We start from the raw sequence: 19,616 nt of genomic DNA on the forward strand, positions 1-19,616 counted from the left end.
CCTCAGGCCAATGGGGCAGCCACAAGGGTTCTACGGCGGCCCCCGAGGGTCAAACCGAGAGCCGGCGCGCAGCAGCTGGTTGTAAGCGTCCCCGCGATTGGCCGGGCAGCGGCGCGCGCTGCGAGCGCCGCGCTGATTGGCCGGGAGGCGCGTGAGTGGGCGCGCGCCTGGGGATTGAGTCGGGCGGGAAGGCTCCGCCCGTCCCCTCAGCGGCCTGAGGGGAGAGGATGGGGGGGGGGGCTGTGACGTCAGGCCGCGAGCGGGTGGCGTCACGGCACGTTGTGGGGGCAGGCTGGCTTATGACGTCACGCCAGGCGTTTAGCTACGGAGCAGGGGCGGGCCCGGCCAGACGAGTCAGCGATGTCGTCAGCAGCAACAGCAGCGGTGATGTCATGGTGCACACAGACTGCAGGGCGGGGCGGGGCGGGGCGGGATGGGATGGGATGGGATGAGATGGGATGGGATGGGATGGGATGGGATGGGATGGGATGGGATGGGATGGGATGGGGTGGGGTGTTATTGGGTGCTGGCCTGACCCAAGGCATGGCCGTGCCCTGAGCTTTTCCCTGGCAGGATGAGGGCAGGCCACCGGCTGCGAGTGGCTGTGACATCCCCACCCTCAGAGCTCCCTCCTTTTCCTTCTTCGCCTCTCCCTGTTTGCTTTGGCATCCTGGGAGGATTCCGTCCGTTCCTCTGCCTGTGGTCCTGATCCCTGCCAGCCTGAATCTGTGTGTTCCTGCCTCCAGATCCCGACTGCTGCTGACCCCAGGAGTCCAGCCTGGACTTTCCCAGGGCTGCCCTGCAACATTGGTGGTGACGTGAGAGCTGTTGGGGGAAAGGGGAAAGGAACGTGGTATCAATTTTCCTGTGTATTTGTATATATTTATACAAATATAAATACATATTTTCCTATTAATCATTACCGTTTCACTAAAGCTGTGTAGTTTAGTTTCCAACCCACAAGTCTCTCTCCCTTATTCTCTCTCCTTCCTTTATCAGGGAGAGGGAATTAATAGAGAGCATCTGTTACTTGGTTTAATTGCCAGGCCACCTCTGCTCCCTTCCCTTTCCTGGGAGACTCCCGGGCAGTGCTGTGCCTCTCTGGCACAGACTCGCAAAGAAACCCCACAGATACAGAGAAAATACGGATCCCGGCAGGTGGCTTAGCTTGCAATTTGTGTGGCTTCTTGCTCCTTCTGTGTGAGGACACCCTGTGGTAGCTGCAGAGGAACACAAGGTTTTGCTTGGAGACACAGGACTGAAAGGCAAGAAACTAATTTTTATTCAGCTGGCTCCCAATAAGAAGACCAGAAAGCACTTGAGCCTTAATTTTTATTTTTTTTTAATGCTAGTTTAGTACTTGACTCTATAGAACAGGCCTCTACAACACTGTTTTGTAATATTTACCTTCGCTGGTATTGCTGCAAAGGAGGTAATAACCAGAGGAGTTTTCCACTTAACTAAATCATTGGCAGCCATGTTGTTTACTGGTTAAATGTTTTGTTGCTTTAGCAAAGAAAATGGGATCTTAAATGGATTATGTTTTTGGTTTTTTCCTCCAAGGAAGCACAACTAGAAAGAGATGATAGTGTCAGGAAAGTGGAATATTTGTAAAAATTCTGTACTAAAACCCTGCTATTAATTTGTGGGCATTAATTTGCTTTTATAATCCTACCTTGGTCTGTTTTTAAAGGCTGTATGAAGGGGATGGAAAAATCACTTTCTGTGTGATTTCTATCCGCTCCACATGACTTGGGTGGCTCTGAGGTCAGGTGCAGACAAGGCAATAGTCTTACAGCACATTTTTAAAGCAGGGTTAGTAACAATTTTCAGTGCTGTAAATCAGTTTATAAACCCCTTGGTGGTCTTTTAAGTGACATACACTGTGCTGTTAGGATGGCACATTTCCAATTCTGTTTTCCCTTGTTCGTTTCTCTACTTCCCTTTTATGTGCAGTAAACTTAAGAGACTGTAACTTGCTTTAGCTCTGCACTGCTCTGGTGTAATACAGCCAAAAGCAGCACAGCTGTGAGCAGCCAGGAAGGGCAGAAAAAAGCTCTGAGTGGTCTCAGCTGTGCTGCCTCATCCCAGCTTCTCCGCTGGGGCAGCTGCAGGTGATCCCTCTGCACCTGGGCAGGCAGGGCAGCTGCAGCTGCTTAGTGTGGGAGTGCAGACAAGGGGCAGCCTCGGAGGGACACAGTGCTTGGATTGCTTTAGTTCTGAGCTACTGGCTTAACATTTTCTCTTTGTTTCTCTAGTAAGTTCTGTTTAGTTAATCAGACTATCAAAATGGGGAAGTTATGGAGTGATTTGATGCCCCAGACATGGAAAGGTACTGTTCTCTGTGCTTGAAAATACTCTTGTTTTTCCTGTAGTAGGAGTAGTGACACAATGCTTCTGGTCTAGGGATAAAGAAAAGGTCGTTCTTGGTTTTAAGAATTTTTTGTTGGTGGTGGTGGTTTTTATTATGTTTAGAGAATTCTGCTTCTTCTAGATGGAGTAAACCCAAAATTGTTTGTTTTAAACTTCCTCTTGCAGGTTCTAGTGTTCTCTTTCAGCTGTCTTCAAAATATTGAGGGCTTAATTTAAGTAATAGAAAAGAGACTTGAGTTAGACTTTACTTGTTCTTAATATTGTACAGGGTTTTGGTGTGGGTTTTTTATGAATTAATAGGCTTGTGATGTCATTATTACTGGGTTTTATTATTGCTACTTTTAACTTTAAATAACAATATACCATGTGATAGTGCTTCAGTTTTACTTACTGAGGAAAAGTTGAGGGAAAATGGCATTACAGAATACTTGCATGCACTTTATTTTTAACAAGCTAAAGAAAGACACTGACTGTTTTGCTCTGCTGAACAAGGTGTTCTGCTGAAGAGACATGACTTGCAGATGTACAGCAGAGCAACAAGAATATAAGTCTGAGCTGAGGAGCTAAAAATTGTGAAAGAATCTCATATGTATAGTAGCTGTTGCAGGAGAAATCACCAACCTGCTGAGTCAATATGTGGTTTATTTAGCCAACAGGCAGAGCAGCTGGGCTGGTTGCCTCTGAGGAGGGATCCCTACTGCTGGTTGTGCACCCCAATGATTCCCTTACAGACATATCCAGAATGTCCTCTGCCCATCACCCAAACCCTGAGTCTAAAGGCCTGATTCAGGTTGGTGATCTCTTGGTGCCTTACTGGTTTTCATGGTTGTTGAGCTGGCTTTCTGAAGTTACTTTGTTCCACTGGCGTTGTTTCTGTGGTCCTTTTCTGCTTAATTCTGCTTGCATCTGCCAATTTCTGCTAGTTTTGTGTTAACAACATCAGTTTTATCAGCAAGTTTGCTCCTGGTAAGCTCTTGTGGCCAAAGGCTTCATTCAGCTGCTGTACCTCCTAGGCATAAGCAAGGCTGTTAATCCTCACACTGCTCAGCAGCAGTGGTAACTTACTTGCTTCTGCTGTCTGTGTGGTGAAGCTTTTCAGCTCTCAAAGCCATAGAAATTGTCCAGCAATTGGAAGAAAATCCAACCTAGAAAGAAGCTTGTGGTTTTTTTTCTCTGTGAATGAGTACTTAAAACTTGTTTCTAATGAAAAATAACCCATTTCAATGGCTGCTGCTGAATTGTGCTGGTACAGTGGTTACAATTTGTTGTTTTATTACCATTGCTGGTGCTGTGTTACTGGAACCCTCAGCACTCTCCAATACCCCATTTATATGACTGGTTAGCTTAGTAATTAGCAAATAAATACTTTCTGGATGAATGCTCCCCCACTTGTTTTAAATACTCCTGCCTGTGGCAGCATGTTCTAGCAGGGAGATGAAAGTCAAATGATTGCACATCTATTGGTTTATTTTTGTCTTTGTGTTTTGTTTACCTTGAGCCTTAACTGTGAATCTCTCCACTGAGAATACAGGAAATAAAAGGGTGACTTTAACTTTACCTGACAACTGTGGCATCTTCTGAATTTTACAGCCAGATATTCTTATGAGTAGACCTGCATGGTCTACTTAGGAGGGTGAGTCTGGGTGTGAGACCTCATCCTAGTGAGCATCAGTCTGGGCTAACACTTTTATAATGTGAACTTTCAACTCTTGCTGTGTTTTTAACTACCTTCCATTTGCTTGCTTAGAAAGCTCTTCTACTCTGATCTTTACTGAAGTTTCATACAAATGAGTTTAAACCAGATCCCTGAATATCTGCCCTGGCATTAGGATAATTTCTGCCTGATTTACAGTACAGTCAGGCTGTATATAGTTGGAAATTGGTGTGTGAGTTAATATGGGCTCATGCAGCTTGCAGGGCAGCTCATGAACAGAACAAAGTGTAAAATTTAATGACTTCTGTCTGGATTTGTACAGTTCTTAGTGCTGTTAACAGTGAATTTTTTTCTGGATACTAGTAAGAATTTAACCTCAGTGCAAGGGGCTTTGGGGTTTTTTGTACATTATTTTGATGAATCTGCAAATGAGCAGCTGTCTTGTGTATTTATGGTATTGCTATCAGGCTGTTAGAGGCTTTGAAGTCATTCAGCATTGATATGAGGAGGCTGAATTTCACAAGTGAAAGGGAAGGGGTGCAGAGGAGGGGGGAAGTGCTTGAGTTACATACCTGGCAGAACATGCAGAATAAACCCAAAGTGTGTGGTAAAATTGTGTTGTGCAAATATAATGGTCTAGGCCAAGTAACAAATCGTGCAGGCTTTTATTTTCTATGGCCTTCACTTAACTGGCAGGAGATAATTGTGTCTGCTCAAATGTAGGGTGATACAGCTTGTGGTGGTTTACTAGCAAAGTTTCCAAAGCTGGGGATTTGGGTTTTGTGTTCTGTTTCTCAAAACACTGAATATAATAAGACTGAAGTAATCAGATGACTGATATGTCAGCAGAGATTAATTTTTTTCAGCTTAATTTATTGAGCTTGAGGTTCTGAAATGCAACTGGACTTCAGTGAAAAAAATATTCTAATAAAACAGCATCTTGCTCCTGACCTGAGACTTTATGAGGAGAGGAGGCAGTCTAGAGCTATCAGCTGTGAGGGAGAGGAAGCCCAGAAATCTGCTGACTCCTCTGTAAGAGGAGGTCAGATTTTTCTTCTACTTTCTTTGATAACCATCACTTTGGTTAGGCTATAAAGTGGCATACAGAATTATATTCAAAGCTGTTAAGTGAGTCTGTTAAGTTCTCTTGAAGTAGATTTTCCACAAATATAGTAGTGAGTCTGAAGACATTTAAAGTATAATTTTATTTTATTTTTTTTTAACTATTTCACCATACCAGATAGTAGAATATAACAAAAATACACTTAAGGCAGTGAACTGTAATTCACTAATAGCTCAGTGAATGAGCTGTCTGTCCTGCTGTTGCAGGTAACTAGGCATCCCCTTGGGACTCTTCCTGTGTGGGATGTTTTGCTCTGTCATGAGCTGTTCTCCTGTAATTACAACTTTGATGGTTTCTGACCCTTAGATTAAGTGGGCAGAGGTTTGAGAACAGTTCCTATAAATGCTTTCTGTACATTCAAGCCTGTGTTAAATTGGGTCCTTGCTAAAACACTAACCAGCTAAAACACTAGCCAGACTGAGTTCTTTTTTGGCACTTCCACTGATGAAAGAAAATTATCTGGTAATCTCTAAATAGCAGTAAAACTGGATCTAATTTTTAAAGGCTTGCAGACAAGCTTTTTTTCCCTCCCCTTAATTCCCTGGGTATGGTTTTTGCAGCTGGTGATCTAGAGGTGGTTCTTCAAGGTGTGAGGCCAGAACCCAGAAGAGGATTAAGATGTGCAGCTGGGGAAGCAAGATATCACTTATTTTCCTCCAACATGAGATCCCTCTGAAAAGGGGGCTCTGGAGTGTATGGCAGGCTGTGGAGAAGAAAGGAGCAGTTAGCTCCCCTTTAACAAAAGAGAATATGAAGTCTTAGAACTGAGCCAACAATGTAAAGAAAGCAATGTTTTTTTTCTTATTTTGTCTGAAGTGGGTTTCAGGCACAAAACCAGTGAAGGGAGAGGGTGTATTTAAATAAGACCAGGAGAAGAAAAAAAATGGTTGAGGCATTGCATGAACTTGTTATAAAAGACTGCTTTTTGAGATGTGTTTTCAGTTATGGCTCTAGGACAAAGTCCTGTCCTTGGTCACTGATCTTGAAAAAAGGGATGGAAAGAATGGCTTGTGAACAGAACGTCAAGGCTGACAAAAAGAAAAGTTTCTATTTGGCCTTTGAGCTAGAGAGAAAGCTTTGGGGGAATCTTCACTGTAGCAAACACAGCCACTTTTTAAAAGCTTTAAAGTGGCTGAGATGTGCTGTCACTCTTGCTGTGCTGAAGGAGGGAAGGTGACAGCTGAGTCAGCATCTACATCACTGGAACCATTGTGGAGCTTGGCTGGCACTGGTGGTTGTGTGAAGGAAGGGAGCCAGCCTCTGAGGTTATGGACAGAATGGTTGGTTTGGAGCTCCTGGGCAAACTGACTCGCCAGGACAAGTGTTGTCAGGAGAAAACTTGTACAGAGATGATTTGCAGTTATTCCACAAACTCCAAAGCTCTGCAGTGATGATTCTAATGAGCCACAGACAAAGCTCCTTGTCTCAAACCAGCCATGTCCATTATTCATCAGAATAATACGAGGTTTGTGCCTGCACAAACTCTTCAAACATTCCCACAGCTCAGAGGTTTGTGGCCCACAAAAATGCTGCTCAGAGCCCAGCTGTTTGTGTTCCTCTTGGTGGTGTCTGCAGGGCCAGCCTAGAACCTTGGTACTGGTGTGGTGTGCGGATGGCTCTCGTAAGCATTATGCTTGTGTTGGTTTCTAACAACAAAAACCTGTCCAGACTGGCAGGTATGGTGCTTGACAGCTGCAGTACAACTCTCTGAAGGTGTCCTGTCACTGCAGTGATGATAGACACAACTCTGTAGTTCTTGAACAAAACAGAATTCATGTTCCCTAACTTGCATCTATTTGCAAAGGTCCCAATTTCCTCACCACTTGCAGGTGAACAGGCTTTAGGAAGTCGGGGGATGTTTTCTGCACCACCTCTTTTCCTGAGAGGAACCTGTAGGCTCTTGTATCACCAAAATGAGTTATGGTACTTGGCTAAATGAGGGGATGAGATGTTCCCAACTCCTTTGCTGTGTGTTCATGGAAGAGCATCTGGGCCTTGGAGCTGTGTGTCTAAAAAGGGACGGTCGGGTGTTTTTTAGATTTGGCTCCTATTAGGTCCTGAGCAATGAGAGGGAGAACTCTGGGCCGGAGGCAGGACACCCGCCGTGGTTCCCCGGGGGCTGCTGGTGTGGGGCTGGTCAGGGCTGCGGGGGATTAAAGGAACCGCTGATGCCTGGGTCGGGCGCTCCAGGCTGGGGGAGCCGAGGAGCTCCCCGGAGCACAAAGCGGTCACCATTGCGGTTACCCCGCAAGGACTGAGGGGGGGGACGGTGCAGGAACAAGCGCCGAAGCCGCCGGGGTTCCGGGCGCGGTCGGTGCTGGGCGGTTGCAGGGCGATCGAGCAGGCAGCAGGGCCTCCCGCCGGCCCTCGGAGGCTTGCGGGGTGCCGGCCCGGTGCCGGTACCGACGGTCTCGTTCCGCCCGGGGGGCACCCAGCGCACAGGCCCCGCCCCTCCGCCAGCAAAACAAACACGGCCCGGCCCCGGCCTCCCACCAATGGGCGCCCGCGATCGCCGCGTCCGCCCCGCCCCTCGGCCGCTTCCGCCAATGGGGCCTCGCTCTGTGCGGCGGGGCGGGGCTCCGCGCTGTGACGCGGCTGTTGCGCGGCGTCGCCATTGGCCGCGGGGGCAGGGGCGGAGCGGCGGCGCTGGCAGCGGGCCGGGGCGGCAGCGGCGGGAGGTGCGAGCCGGCCGGGGCGGCCATGAGAACCGAGATCTCCACGGCGGCGGCCTTCGTCACCCGCCTCCTGCGGGCCGCCGGCGGGATCGGCGAGGAGCAGCTGCGGTGCTTTCGGGAGTGCCTGCAGGAGGCGCTGCGCGGTGAGCGGGGGCGGCGGGGAGCCCGGGGGGGGGGGGGGCCTGGCCTGGGCGGTCGCCGCTGCCCTGCGGGGGGTCCGGCCGGGCTGGGGGGCGGTGAGGCCCCGGGGCCGCTGTAAAGCCGGTTTTTGTTCCCTCCCGCAGAGCACTACAAGCACCACTGGTTCCCCCAGGTGCCCTCCAAGGGCTCCGGGTACCGGTGCATTAGGATCAACCATAAGATGGACCCCTTGATAGGAAAGGCAGCGGGCATGATTGGACTGAGCCACGAGAGACTCTTCCAGCTCCTACCCAGCGAATTAACTCTTTGGGTCGACCCTTTCGAAGTGTCCTATCGCATAGGTGAAGACGGCTCTATCTGTGTCTTGTACGAAGGTCCCCAGCCTGGTGGGAAAGCGACCAAACAACTGGAGAGTCGGACCAGCTGTAAGGAGGAGTGGAGGACTGGCAGGTCCAGCCCTTCCAAGAGTTACAGCATCATGACAGTTTCTAGTTAAAAATTGCTGTTCCTTGTACAGTGATGTATGTATCCCAAAGTCTTAGTAAACTTCCATGTAAACTGAGATTTTTTGGGTTTTAATTTTTTTCCACTCTATAGTCATTAAAGTTGTAGTAGTACTGCCAAGTTCTTCGTGGCCAAGGGCTAATGTATAAAGCAGTTCTTCACACTGCATGTTCCTTTCTGGAGTGTGTCCCTATAAATGCACTGTACAGTCAGTTGACAATTGTTTTACACATTTATATTCTCAAAGAAGTTTTGGCTATTTGTAATAAAAAGCAATATTGTAGCATTCTTTATGATGGGGCTTAGTCAAGATTAACACTTGCTAAAACATTCCTCAGTTTGCAGAGCAATAATAACACGAAGGGGGTGGGAAACATCTAACAAGCTGCACATAAATCTTTCCAGTGATCTGTCTGCACAGACTTCTCTCAGGGTCGTTCAAGTTTGTCTGCAAGGCACAAATCACAAAAGTAATTCTTATTTTTCCTTTTTCAAAGCGTGTGTTTATTTGAGGGCTGGATTCCATCGTGCCCCAATATTTTAACAAAAAGAAGTGGGGAATTAGTTTGCCTTGTTATTTCTAGTTATCGGAGTAAAACAATAAAGATTTGCTCAAAATGCTCTTGACTTGGTTTGGGTTTTTTGTTGGTTTTGGTTTTTTTTTTTCCTTTTTTTCTTTTTAAACCAGGCTTTTTATATTGCTGTAAGAGCTGCTTCTAGCTGTTTCTAATTGTCCCAGTTAGAAAGGTGTGGCTCTGAACATTCATATTGATTTCAGATCACAAAAAAATGCTTCGTTTCAGTAAAGCTTGTGGCAGTGTGTTGGGATAGAGCTGAATTGGCTGTGTAGAGCTGCATGGTTTTTTTTGGTTTTCAGTGTGTGCTGCACCAAACCAAATGTATGCAAAATACTTTTTCTAACATTTGATCTGTTGCAGAAAAATGTTTGAGTTTATGGGGGAATTAAGTTTCCATTTAAAACTGCAGTTTAAGACCATGGTATGGTGTAGCTACCTTGACTTTTCTGGATGGTAAAAACCTGCTATTTCTGCATTCTCTTACACTGAGTTCCTTCTCATTTTCTCAGTCTTTTTAATACCAGTTGGGTATAAGACTAATAAACCCATCAGATACAGTGGATTTGGTATAATCACAAAGCTTTGCGTTGTTGTTTTGTGTGGAGACTCTGGGTATTGATCTTCTATTGAAGGATCAGGTTTACAGGTACTGTGATTCCTCTTCTAAGAAGCAGTGGTCTGTAATCTACCTATAGAAGACTTCATAGTGTCCAGCAGTGCTGTTTTTTTGGGAGCCTGGTGCTAGGACACAGTTGAATGCCTGATGAAAGAAAGCTTTGTCTGGTGTTAGAATGTCAGGAAAAAACAAAACATCTTGCTCTGTGTTAGTAATATGGTAAAACACAGGGAAGGGACAAGTCTGGGCAAACTAGCAAGGGTAGAACACTGCCTAATGTGAAGAGGTTTGTTTCTTTTTCCAGTGTGCAAGAAAAAGCTGAGGCTTATTTCTTGCTGGTTTTTGTGTTATCTCAGAGACAAGCTTGCCTGGTAGTCTGTGTTGGATCTGTTTAAAATGTATCATGCAATTATCAATATAGGTTGTGTGCTCCTGTCTGACTCCAGTGTGTGAGTTTCTGGGTTTCTTTAGCAAATAGATGTTAAAGTTCTTGTAGCAAATTACCTTTTTATTATACAAGATTGAAAACCAGTTCTCGCCACATCGTTTTATTCTCTTGGGGAGATAGTAGCACTTTTTTTTTTTTTTCCTCTCTGATAAAGTTACTTGCACTGGATATATATTTCTTCAGGACTTCGCAGGGAAATATTTGAGACATTTGTCAGTAATTGAACAAAATAACTTTAAATCTGTTAAGGGTGAGATGTCCTCTTTGATTAAATCTCATTTGAAAGATAATTGACCTCGTTGCACATCACATTTACAGCCTGTCTGAAAAGCTGTAGTAGGAAATTTGTAGCTTAACAGTGGATGTTACCTAGCAGTAAGCACTAGAAGTGGAGCTAAAGATGACTTGGGACACACAGTATGATCTCCAGCTTCTGGGTATAGTTTGACATGAAGTGGGGTATAGCAGTTTTTTCAGATGTTCTTTTTTTTTTTGCCTGGTGTCTGTCTGTAAGAGCAGAGAAGACCCCGGATTAATTAGCCATGGTGGGTTATGTTGCTTTTTATTTATTAATTCTACCATAATTAACAGGGTATTTTGTACATTATCTAATGCCATGTCTTAAGTATCCCTGCCAGTTTGCCTTTTATCATTGGATGGGGTGGTTTTGTTACTGTAATTCAAGATGAATTTCATAGGCTTAAGCTCCAGGCATAGAGTTGAAGTTACTCTACAGAGAAGCAGGTGGAGGAGCCTGGGGAGCTTGAAGAAAGCCACTGGAGCAAAGAAAACACTTGAGCTGGAAGTAAATACTCTGTAATATCTGTGACATCTAGAACTACATTCCATTGCTTTTAAAAAAATGTCAAAGACCTACAAACTGCAAAAAGGGTGTTCTGAGGGTAGTAAGTCAAGGAGGCTTACTTGGAGGAGGAGGTAAATAAAATTAACTTCATCTTTTCCCTGAAAGGTGGCAAGTTTTATGTTCTGCCATTGCAACAAACAAGCCTCAATCTTCATGTGATTTAAATGATGTACTTGTCAAACAAGACTGACTGCATCTGATCAGTCATGACAGAACAGAATGGTTTGGATTCTATAGAAAAAAAATATTGCATGCCAGCTGTTTTGGAGCAGTAAAAATACATGAAGAAAGTGTATAATTGTCTCTCTCATGCCTGTTTTTGTGAGGATGGTTTAACTTTTAAATAAGTAAAGCTAAAAGAAGAGAGAAAAATATACATTTGTATATTATACATTCTCTAGAGAGAAAAATATACATTTACATGCTTCTCCAAAATGTTTTCTTGCTGTGAAGACAATTAAATTTGTTTTTGTAAAAAATCCAAATGAGACAGAAGGTCCTGTTAGCTTATAGAGCCTGACCACTCCTGTACTGCAATTCCAATATATCTGACCTATATATTCCAATGCATCTTATGTTTGTACCCAAGTATTCAGAGATTTTTATACTTTTGATCTGAAAACTTCAAGAGATAAAGTTATCATCCCTATTTGTTGCAGATTCTCTTACCTTTAGGTAAGTTGTAATATGAATTTTGGTATATTTTAAAAATTTCTGAGCATTGGTATCTTTGTTTCTTTATCCTGAAGATGAAAGACCTTTCAGTATGGCCTCCTGTATGCACTTTATAGTGCAATCAAATTAAGTCTTCCTTTGGTTTAAAGGATTAAAAAGATTAAGCCTTTAAAGTTTGGGCATAAATCTTTCAACTTTTTGATACTTGCTTTCTGTAAACACTCATTCCATGTTTTCTGATATGTGCATGAGACTCTGTTCTCAGGAAATGAGTGCAGTGAACCAATTGATCCAGATCAGACTGTTCCCACCATTATTTGCTGTTCCTGCAGCACTGAGAGTTCTGGGACTTTGACTTTACTGAGAACAATGTAAAATTATGTTGGATCGAGTAGTGCCATAATTGCTAAATACCAGGCCTTTCCCTTAACTCATTTTTAATTTATGTGCTGCATTACTCACTCTATTATTTTTGTTTTGTTTAGAATGCTATGTGTTTTAGGTGAAGTGCCTGATAGAAGCCTAAATAGTGCTGCTGCACACAGTGGACAAACACCAGGTTTGGATAACAGGATAGCTTTCCTATAAAGCCATGTTGACTGGGATTAATGGTATTAGTCTCCTTTTAATTGTACTTCTTATTATGAAGTTAATTAATACTTAGCTAACCTGATTTTTACATTTAACCCATGATTAAAAGTGTTCTAACTCTTATGCAATTATTACTTGTTACTTTTATTATATTGGGACATCTCTGGAGAAATTTTCTAGTTATTCCTACATGTCTCAGAAACAGACATCAAGGTCCCACTGCTACCTGAAGGCCCAGTGGTTGTTTTTCTAGACCTAGTGGTTATGTTTTTCCATATGAAATTCTGAAAACAGTCTTCATATTATCTGATTTAATCCTTAGCATATTGGAGTATATATTTCATTATCTTCATGTGGCACAAAGTTGTTTACATGATCAAATACTGATAGGCAACATTTATTGAACACTGATAGCTTTTTGCCTTACTTTAGCAATTTTACCACTGTCATCTTTTCAATGCTAGAATTAATTTATGTGCTGTCATATCTCAGAAGGTCATTGCCTTTGCATAGCTGTTTTTCTTAGCTATTTTAACCATGGATTTTCCTTTCACATTTTTAACCTTCTACAGATTTTTTTAATGTCACAATAATCCATGTATGTTGGCTTTTTTGCTGTCATCTTTTGTGTTGTGGTTTTTTGTTTGTTTTTTCTTACTGGTTTGTCAAGGAATGTGACTTTGATCTATCTCAGTGTTGTATAAGAACAGCATCACTGCAGTTACCTGGTGGCTTTGTGATTCCTCCAGGCCAGTGCATATTGCTAGGGCAGAATGGGAAGGCTTGTATTGGTGGGTTAATAGAGGCATTCTGGTTCTTGAATAGTAAGGCTGATACTTTTTACTGTCACCACACTTACTTTTTATAAGTTATTTTTTCTTACAGTGACAGAATTACTACATAATTTTCACACTGCATGAGTAACAGGCCCATCTGTTTTCATTGTTTTCTTGCTGGGGACAGAATTTATTCCAGCAGTAACAACTGGTGTTTTGCTTTCCATTATAAGGCTGTTTTTCACTGAGAAGTAAACTACTGCTGATTTTAGCTTGTAATTTAGGTAGCTCCTTCCAAGGGTGATGTATTTTAATTGAAATGGAATTGCATTGAAGAATCTTTCATCTGAGAGAGTCGCTTTGCAGTGTGAGACTCAGCCATCCTCCTTTGCAATCAGTATGACCAACAGATCTCTCAGAAGTGTCAGGAAGCAATGAGAAAACAAATTAAATTGTGCTTTGTGATGAATTTGGCTTTATCATAATTTTAAACTATTGGCCCCTAGATTATGGATGGTAATATTTGTATTGGTTGATCAGAAGCAATAGCTCTGTAGTATGTTATTCTCCACCGTGGTTATTAAAAATCCAAAGAAATAGGAACTGTAAAAGAAGATAAGTGTCTGTGCCATTAAATTAAATAGCAAGTCAGTCTTGAGTCACTGAAAGAGTTGCAAATGTATCTCCAGATAAATTAATTCTGTTGTGCTTTAGTATAAAGCAAAATTGTATCACAAATAATTCAAGCAAACCTCTCCTGCTAAATAAATACCCAGCTAAGTTTGTAATCCTGAAGCTATGCTGAGTATGATATGAGTATGAACTTTGAAGTGGAACACAGTTTTGAAGGAAAAATGCATGTAAAAAAGTGTAAATACAGACTTTGTAGATGCAGTGATGCAGCAGCTTTGAGTATGAATTTGAATATGAAAGTTTTTAGAGCAAAAACTCTTATTTGTAGTAGCAAGTACAATCAACTCCATGAAGCAATTTTTACTAAATAGTTTCTGTGACTGCAGTGTGACGTTTGGGATGATGCAGTGTAGAGTCCAGTCATGCAAACTGCTGTGAAACTGATCATCCAACACAGCTGATGTTGGTGCCTTTGGCCTCACATGACTGATACTAGGTCTGGGGACCATTCCCAGAATTGTCTGCTACACAAATGAAGAATGAACAAACATGAAAGAAAACTGAGGTTAAAAGTAGGTTGTACCAGAAAATACTTCCTAAACTGCCTGAGTGCAGAGCCTCAGTTGTTCAGTACTTTTAGGTAGTCAGAGGAGAATGCTATGTAGAGGCAAAGTCGTTGTATCATCAAACTGCTAAACTTACTCTAAATTGAATTTGCTTTCTTCCACCGGGGCTCTGAGGAACTTACCTGTTATTTATAAATATTTATGTAGATTCACAAACATTGAGAAATTACATTATTTGCAAGGCTTAACCTTTATTTTGCATGCTGCATGTAGGTGAGTAAAATACTAATGGGTATTCCTAGTGTACAGCATCTCAGTGTGCAACTCTTGTGTTAACAACCTTACCTGTGTGTGATATGAATACACAATTGACACTTTGCTATGGTCCCTCACATGTTATTTATACAGCAGCATTAGCATCAAAACAGTTCTGGGAATGCAAATGGAGCAGCCTGAGGCTTTGATTAGCATAAAGGCACATGAAGGAGTGATGGAAAATAATATAAACTATAGTGATTTATGGTTTTATATATTCTTATAATGGATTGCAACACAAGCTGACCCCTGGACTTGCCTTCTCTTTCTCTGTGAATTGGGATTTTCTTGTGTTGTTAGGAAGAATGTATTTCTAAGGCTGCAGAAGTGTAAATGAAAACAGAACTCTTCTCACGTATATTTTATTTAGTGCTCAAAGCAAAGTGTTACTTATACAAATCCTTCCTCCTGGAAGTATATTGTTGGGTTTTTTTCTGGATATACCAGAGGCTGTCAATGCACATCTCACTTGACTGCATCTTAAAGGTTGATACAAGGGTTTTGCTGAAGGATTTTCCTCTGGGATAGGAAAAAGATGTAGAAGTGTATTGGGATGGGAGTCTTGTTATTTTTACCCACAGTTTGATGGGCTGATACTGAAACCAAAAGCATTGAATGTTTTGATGTGGATTGTGAGTTATTTTTTCAAGTGGGTGAAGTATGGATGCTTGGACATCAGTTAAGAGTAATTAAATATGTACTTGAATTTAGTAGTAGTACTGAACATTCAGTGTAGAATTAGGAGTTTTGATGGATGGTGGTTTGGCTGAACAAAATTAATTCAGAATCATGAACATCAGTATTTATGGAACACTTATTTTATCATTAGTCTTCTCACTAAATGATGTTTAATATCTCTGACTTGCTTCAGTTTAATTTTTTTTTCCAGTGACTCAGTGCTATGCATTTTATGTAAGAGAAAGTTCTTGCTTCTCCAAAAGTCCTTAGAATTGATCCCAATGTTAAAAGCCTTTTGGCTCAGGCCTGTTATTACAAGCATTTTTCTCTACATTGCATTACTACTACATTACAAGCACTTTCACTATTAACCTGAGTCCTGTGTATTAGCTTCATGGAGCTCCTTTTAGTTTCTAAACTATTAAATGGAGATTTAATTGTAGCTGAAACCTTAGCTGTTCTGCCTGTGACTCACTTTACCAGAAAAGAAAATAATCTGTCTGTGTTGAGTGTCACAAGTGTATGTGTGCACCATATGTTTTGATGCTATATTCAGAGAAAGCTGATATATAAATATACAGATATTTGCCTTTTTTCCACAAGCTGTTAACCTGGTTTCTTCTTCTAAATGTGTTCTAAAACACTGAACATTGAACAGTGCACAGAATGAAAACTGAGAAAAAGGAAATCTGGGAGCTTAAAGGGTTTCTTTTTATTTGTGATCCAGAGTAGGCTCTGTGTCTCAGTTTGCATGACCAGAAATCAGAAGAAAAGTATATGAGACAACTTCTGTTCTCATTCAATTTGCTAAACCTTTGCATTGACATTAAATGAAAGAGAGATTCTTGCTTGATTATTGGCAGATGCTGTGTCTTGACAACAAACATAATTGGAATAGGAACCAGCAGTGGATTAAAAAGAGAAGGTTAATCCTGAGCTTTTAGGAGGCATTTCTTTCCAGCCTTGTTACAGCTCTTCTGCTTTCATACTGGATTGGCAAGTGTAAAACTATACTGCAATGTACCTTTTGTATTCTGTTCTTAGAGGCAACAGTGTTTTAAATGACCTGGAAATTAGATTTGCAAAGAGAATGACCTGTTCCAGTGTCACTTCACAAGGATCCATAGTTGAGAATATTGAGATCTGGTATCAGCTTTGTTAACTAACTGTAAGGGGCAAATAATTATGCTTTTGAAAGAAGTAACAAGTAACATATTCAGCATATAAGACAGGATCCCAGAAGGCAATATAATTTTATTTCTATCTTTTTAGTCTGCTAACATATTTTAGAATATGTGTATATTTTACAGGAATTGTTTCTGAACATGAGATATTTTTTGTGTGTGGTAGCAGTGCTGGGTTATTGTAACATATCACCTTGTGTGGTTCATTGCCTGTAAACCAATTATTGAACACGTTGCTGTGAAGAATTGCAACATTATTTACAGTTCTTCAGCCACATAACTAATTAAGGCTGGAGTTCTGTTTTCAGCAAGTGCATTTCTGTTTGTATCTACAGCTAATTTTTTTCTTACTTAAAACTGCCAGTGAATTGGTAGTCCTGAAATATATCCTTTGGTCTTTTTCCCAGTAAGGCTTTTTAATTTATAATACAGTTGTTTCCTTTTTCATGCTTAGTTTCCAATTTGAAACCTTTTTTTCCAGAAGCATGTGCTGAAGTCTCTAATTATCATTTGATTATTTTTTTGAGACTCACTATGTTTCTCATATCTTTTCCTCTGTTGTGCCCCCAAATTTGCAAGGTCTGATTTCCTTCCTATGTGAACTCATGTGGTGTAATCCAGCTGGTCTCAGGGTTTCCCCGGTATTCTTCCCTTATATGTGTCACTTCAGTGATGGTTCTTGCCTTGTCCCACCAATGTTTTTCAGTAATTGCTGAATGTTTTCCTTGTTTCAGAGGAATAGGAGGCCTAAGGAGATGGTGTTATATAGAATGTGTAAAGTTTCCATTTACAGGCTATAATCCTGTGTTCTGACAAACATTTCGCTGTGCTGCAGAAAAATGGAGGAACTGAAAGACTTGTATATGAAATCTAAAGGTAGTTGCCCCTTCTATAAGAAGTCAAATCTGAGCTTAATTCATAATGATCAACAGTCTTGGAGGAATTTTTTTTCTACCTTCGTGCTTTTTTGTGGGGCTATTATTTGCATCTTTATACTTTTTTTGGAAGAGGGACTATTTTTAATGTTTGTATGTAACCCACTCTGCCTTTGCAGACATCCCCATTTAGAAACCAAGCAAGCACTAGGTCAGTGTTATTTTTTTAACATTTTATATAAAAACTTCCCATGCACATAAAAGGTTCCTGTGTCTGTTTTAATTTACATGATTTAGCAGTGATGCTTTAGGTGTCATGTCTGGAATGATTGCTCTTGGGAATTAATGGCAGAAGAATGGTTACTTTTGGGAAAGATACATTTTTGAGAAAGGTAAATACTTGTTAGAACCAAAGATTCTAGCTCTTCATTTCTCCTACAGTTAAAATACCAGAAATCAAATGTTGGCAGTAATACAAAGGAGTTGGCCTGAAAAATGGGTAGCAAGAAGGGGTAGATAACTTTATACCATGCATCATGGGCTAAAAGAACAGTATGATGCTTGTGAAAATTTGCTGTTACTTCACTGTACTCTTAGTATGTAGATGGCCTTGACTGTCTTCGGGGGTCTTGTGAGTATCTTCATCATCTTGTAAAACTTATCTATGTACACAGTTAGCAAATAACAGCAAAGCTACACCATACTGCCCTTCTAGAATATGATATAGCAAGAAAGGAAGATGTCTCATGAAGTACAGCACCTCTGATTATGAAGCATCACTTCTGAAATCTACTGTTATTAAGAGAAAAATCTGATAGATCAGTCTAGAAATGTCATATATTTATTTTTTTTTAGCTCTTTGCTCTGTCATTGTACTCCAGTGATCTCTTGTTTCTGTACAGTGATTAAGCATCAGCAGATCACTTGGCATTCCACTGCTACGTGGTGGTGTTGGTTTTGCAAGGTATCCCCTGCAGAAGGAGCCCAATGTGGTAAAATTGTGAGCAGGTGAGGTGAGGGGGGCTGTGAGACAGAGGTGATGGGGAATAAAAATGACCAGGAAATTCAGAGTCTTCTCAAAACTGAGAAAGCCCCTTGAAAAATGCTCAGGAATTGGAAGGACTACATTTGAGGGAAGGCTAAAAGCTTAGAGGATAAGATCCACATCTTTGTACTTTCACTTTGAGTGATCATAGCTCCTTATGTAAGGATCTTGGAATAAGTCATTTTTACACCTCAGGGATTCTGAGTTGTTGTTGAGAAGGTTAATATATGTGTAACTCCTATAGTTGTACTTGTAAGTACTGGTTAGGCTGTGTTTCTTTTTTGGAAAATTGCTGTGCTCAACTTCTGGTGAGTCAGATTTTGGCAGATGGTACAGGTGGTTCCTGAAATGGCATTTTCCTTTTGAATCAATGTTGATCAAGACTCCTGTAAAGCCTCTCTACACAGATGTGTTGTGCCCTTGTAAAGAATTACTCATGATATGATTTTCACATCATAATAAATTACATTCTAGAACTAATCTCTGAAATGCAATTTGCATGCAAAAATAACACCTCAGGCTTATGGCTGTTGATATTCTGCATATTTCTTGTATAATTTGCTTCTGTTTTCCTCCTTTCACAAGTACATCTTTATAACTGCTATCTGTATGCTCATTCCAGTTTTAAGCTTTTCCTTTGCTTCCCTTGACTTTTAGCCTCTCCCTGTGCATTTGAGGTCTCCCATCCAAGCACAGAAACAGTCCCCTGACTTCCAGAAGTGTCCAGTGAGGGCACAGGCTTCTGATTTGAATGGGAACTGGAACCAGTCAGCCCTCTGAGAGTGCATGAGATCAATCTCGTCAAAAGGAGCTATGGAGCTGTGAATCTAAGATGTAATTTGAGTAACCCAAATGATCCATGTTCTTTAAAATATTTTCAGCAATCAAGATAATGGAATAATGACAGTCATTATGGCTTTAGCTTTGGCAAAACGAAATTATAGAAACTTTTAAATCCTGAGGGAACATAAGGCTAACAGACCACACAGGGATATGAATAACACGTATGTGTAGGATCCCCAGGCCATGGCAAGTAAGGAAACCTGTGTGTCAGGCACTTAGCAGCAATAAAGGAATAAAAAGGAATAAAGGAATAAAGCTGCTTGGAAAGGCAGAAGAGGGGCAGTCTGCAGGAGGGATGAGATGTGGTGGGTCCAGTTGTAGGGACACTTCTGCCTGGCCTTGTGCCTTGATTCAGTGACTTCACTCCCTGGCTTGACCTGAGCCTTCCTCATCATTGGACGTGTGCTGACAGTCACCAGCCTGGGACATCCCTGCTGCTCTCCCTCAGGTACTGTAGG

General features: G+C 41.7%; 1 protein-coding gene across 1 annotated transcript; it reads left to right on the forward strand.

Annotated features, from left to right (window-relative positions):
* The first annotated feature begins 7,571 nt into the window (after positions 1-7,571).
* On the forward strand, positions 7,572-9,090 carry LOC139801391 (protein BTG1-like). Its single transcript, XM_071755506.1, has 2 exons — positions 7,572-7,968; positions 8,110-9,090. The coding sequence occupies exons 1-2, from the start codon at positions 7,851-7,853 to the stop codon at positions 8,460-8,462; spliced, it is 471 nt and encodes a 156-aa protein (XP_071611607.1). The 5' UTR covers positions 7,572-7,850; the 3' UTR covers positions 8,463-9,090.
* The last annotated feature ends 10,526 nt before the right edge of the window (positions 9,091-19,616 follow it).

This window comes from Heliangelus exortis, chromosome 12 (genome assembly GCF_036169615.1).
Source record: "Heliangelus exortis chromosome 12, bHelExo1.hap1, whole genome shotgun sequence".
NCBI classification, from domain to species: Eukaryota; Metazoa; Chordata; class Aves; order Apodiformes; family Trochilidae; genus Heliangelus; species Heliangelus exortis.

Bases quoted from the DNA above. Each gene is read 5' to 3' on its own strand.
- LOC139801391 (XM_071755506.1), top strand. From the start codon at position 7,851: ATGAGAACCGAGATCTCCACGGCGGCGGCCTTCGTCACCCGCCTCCTG. The intron at 7,969-8,109 runs GTGAGCGGGGGC...TCCCTCCCGCAG, and splicing joins CCTGCAGGAGGCGCTGCGCG to AGCACTACAAGCACCACTGG.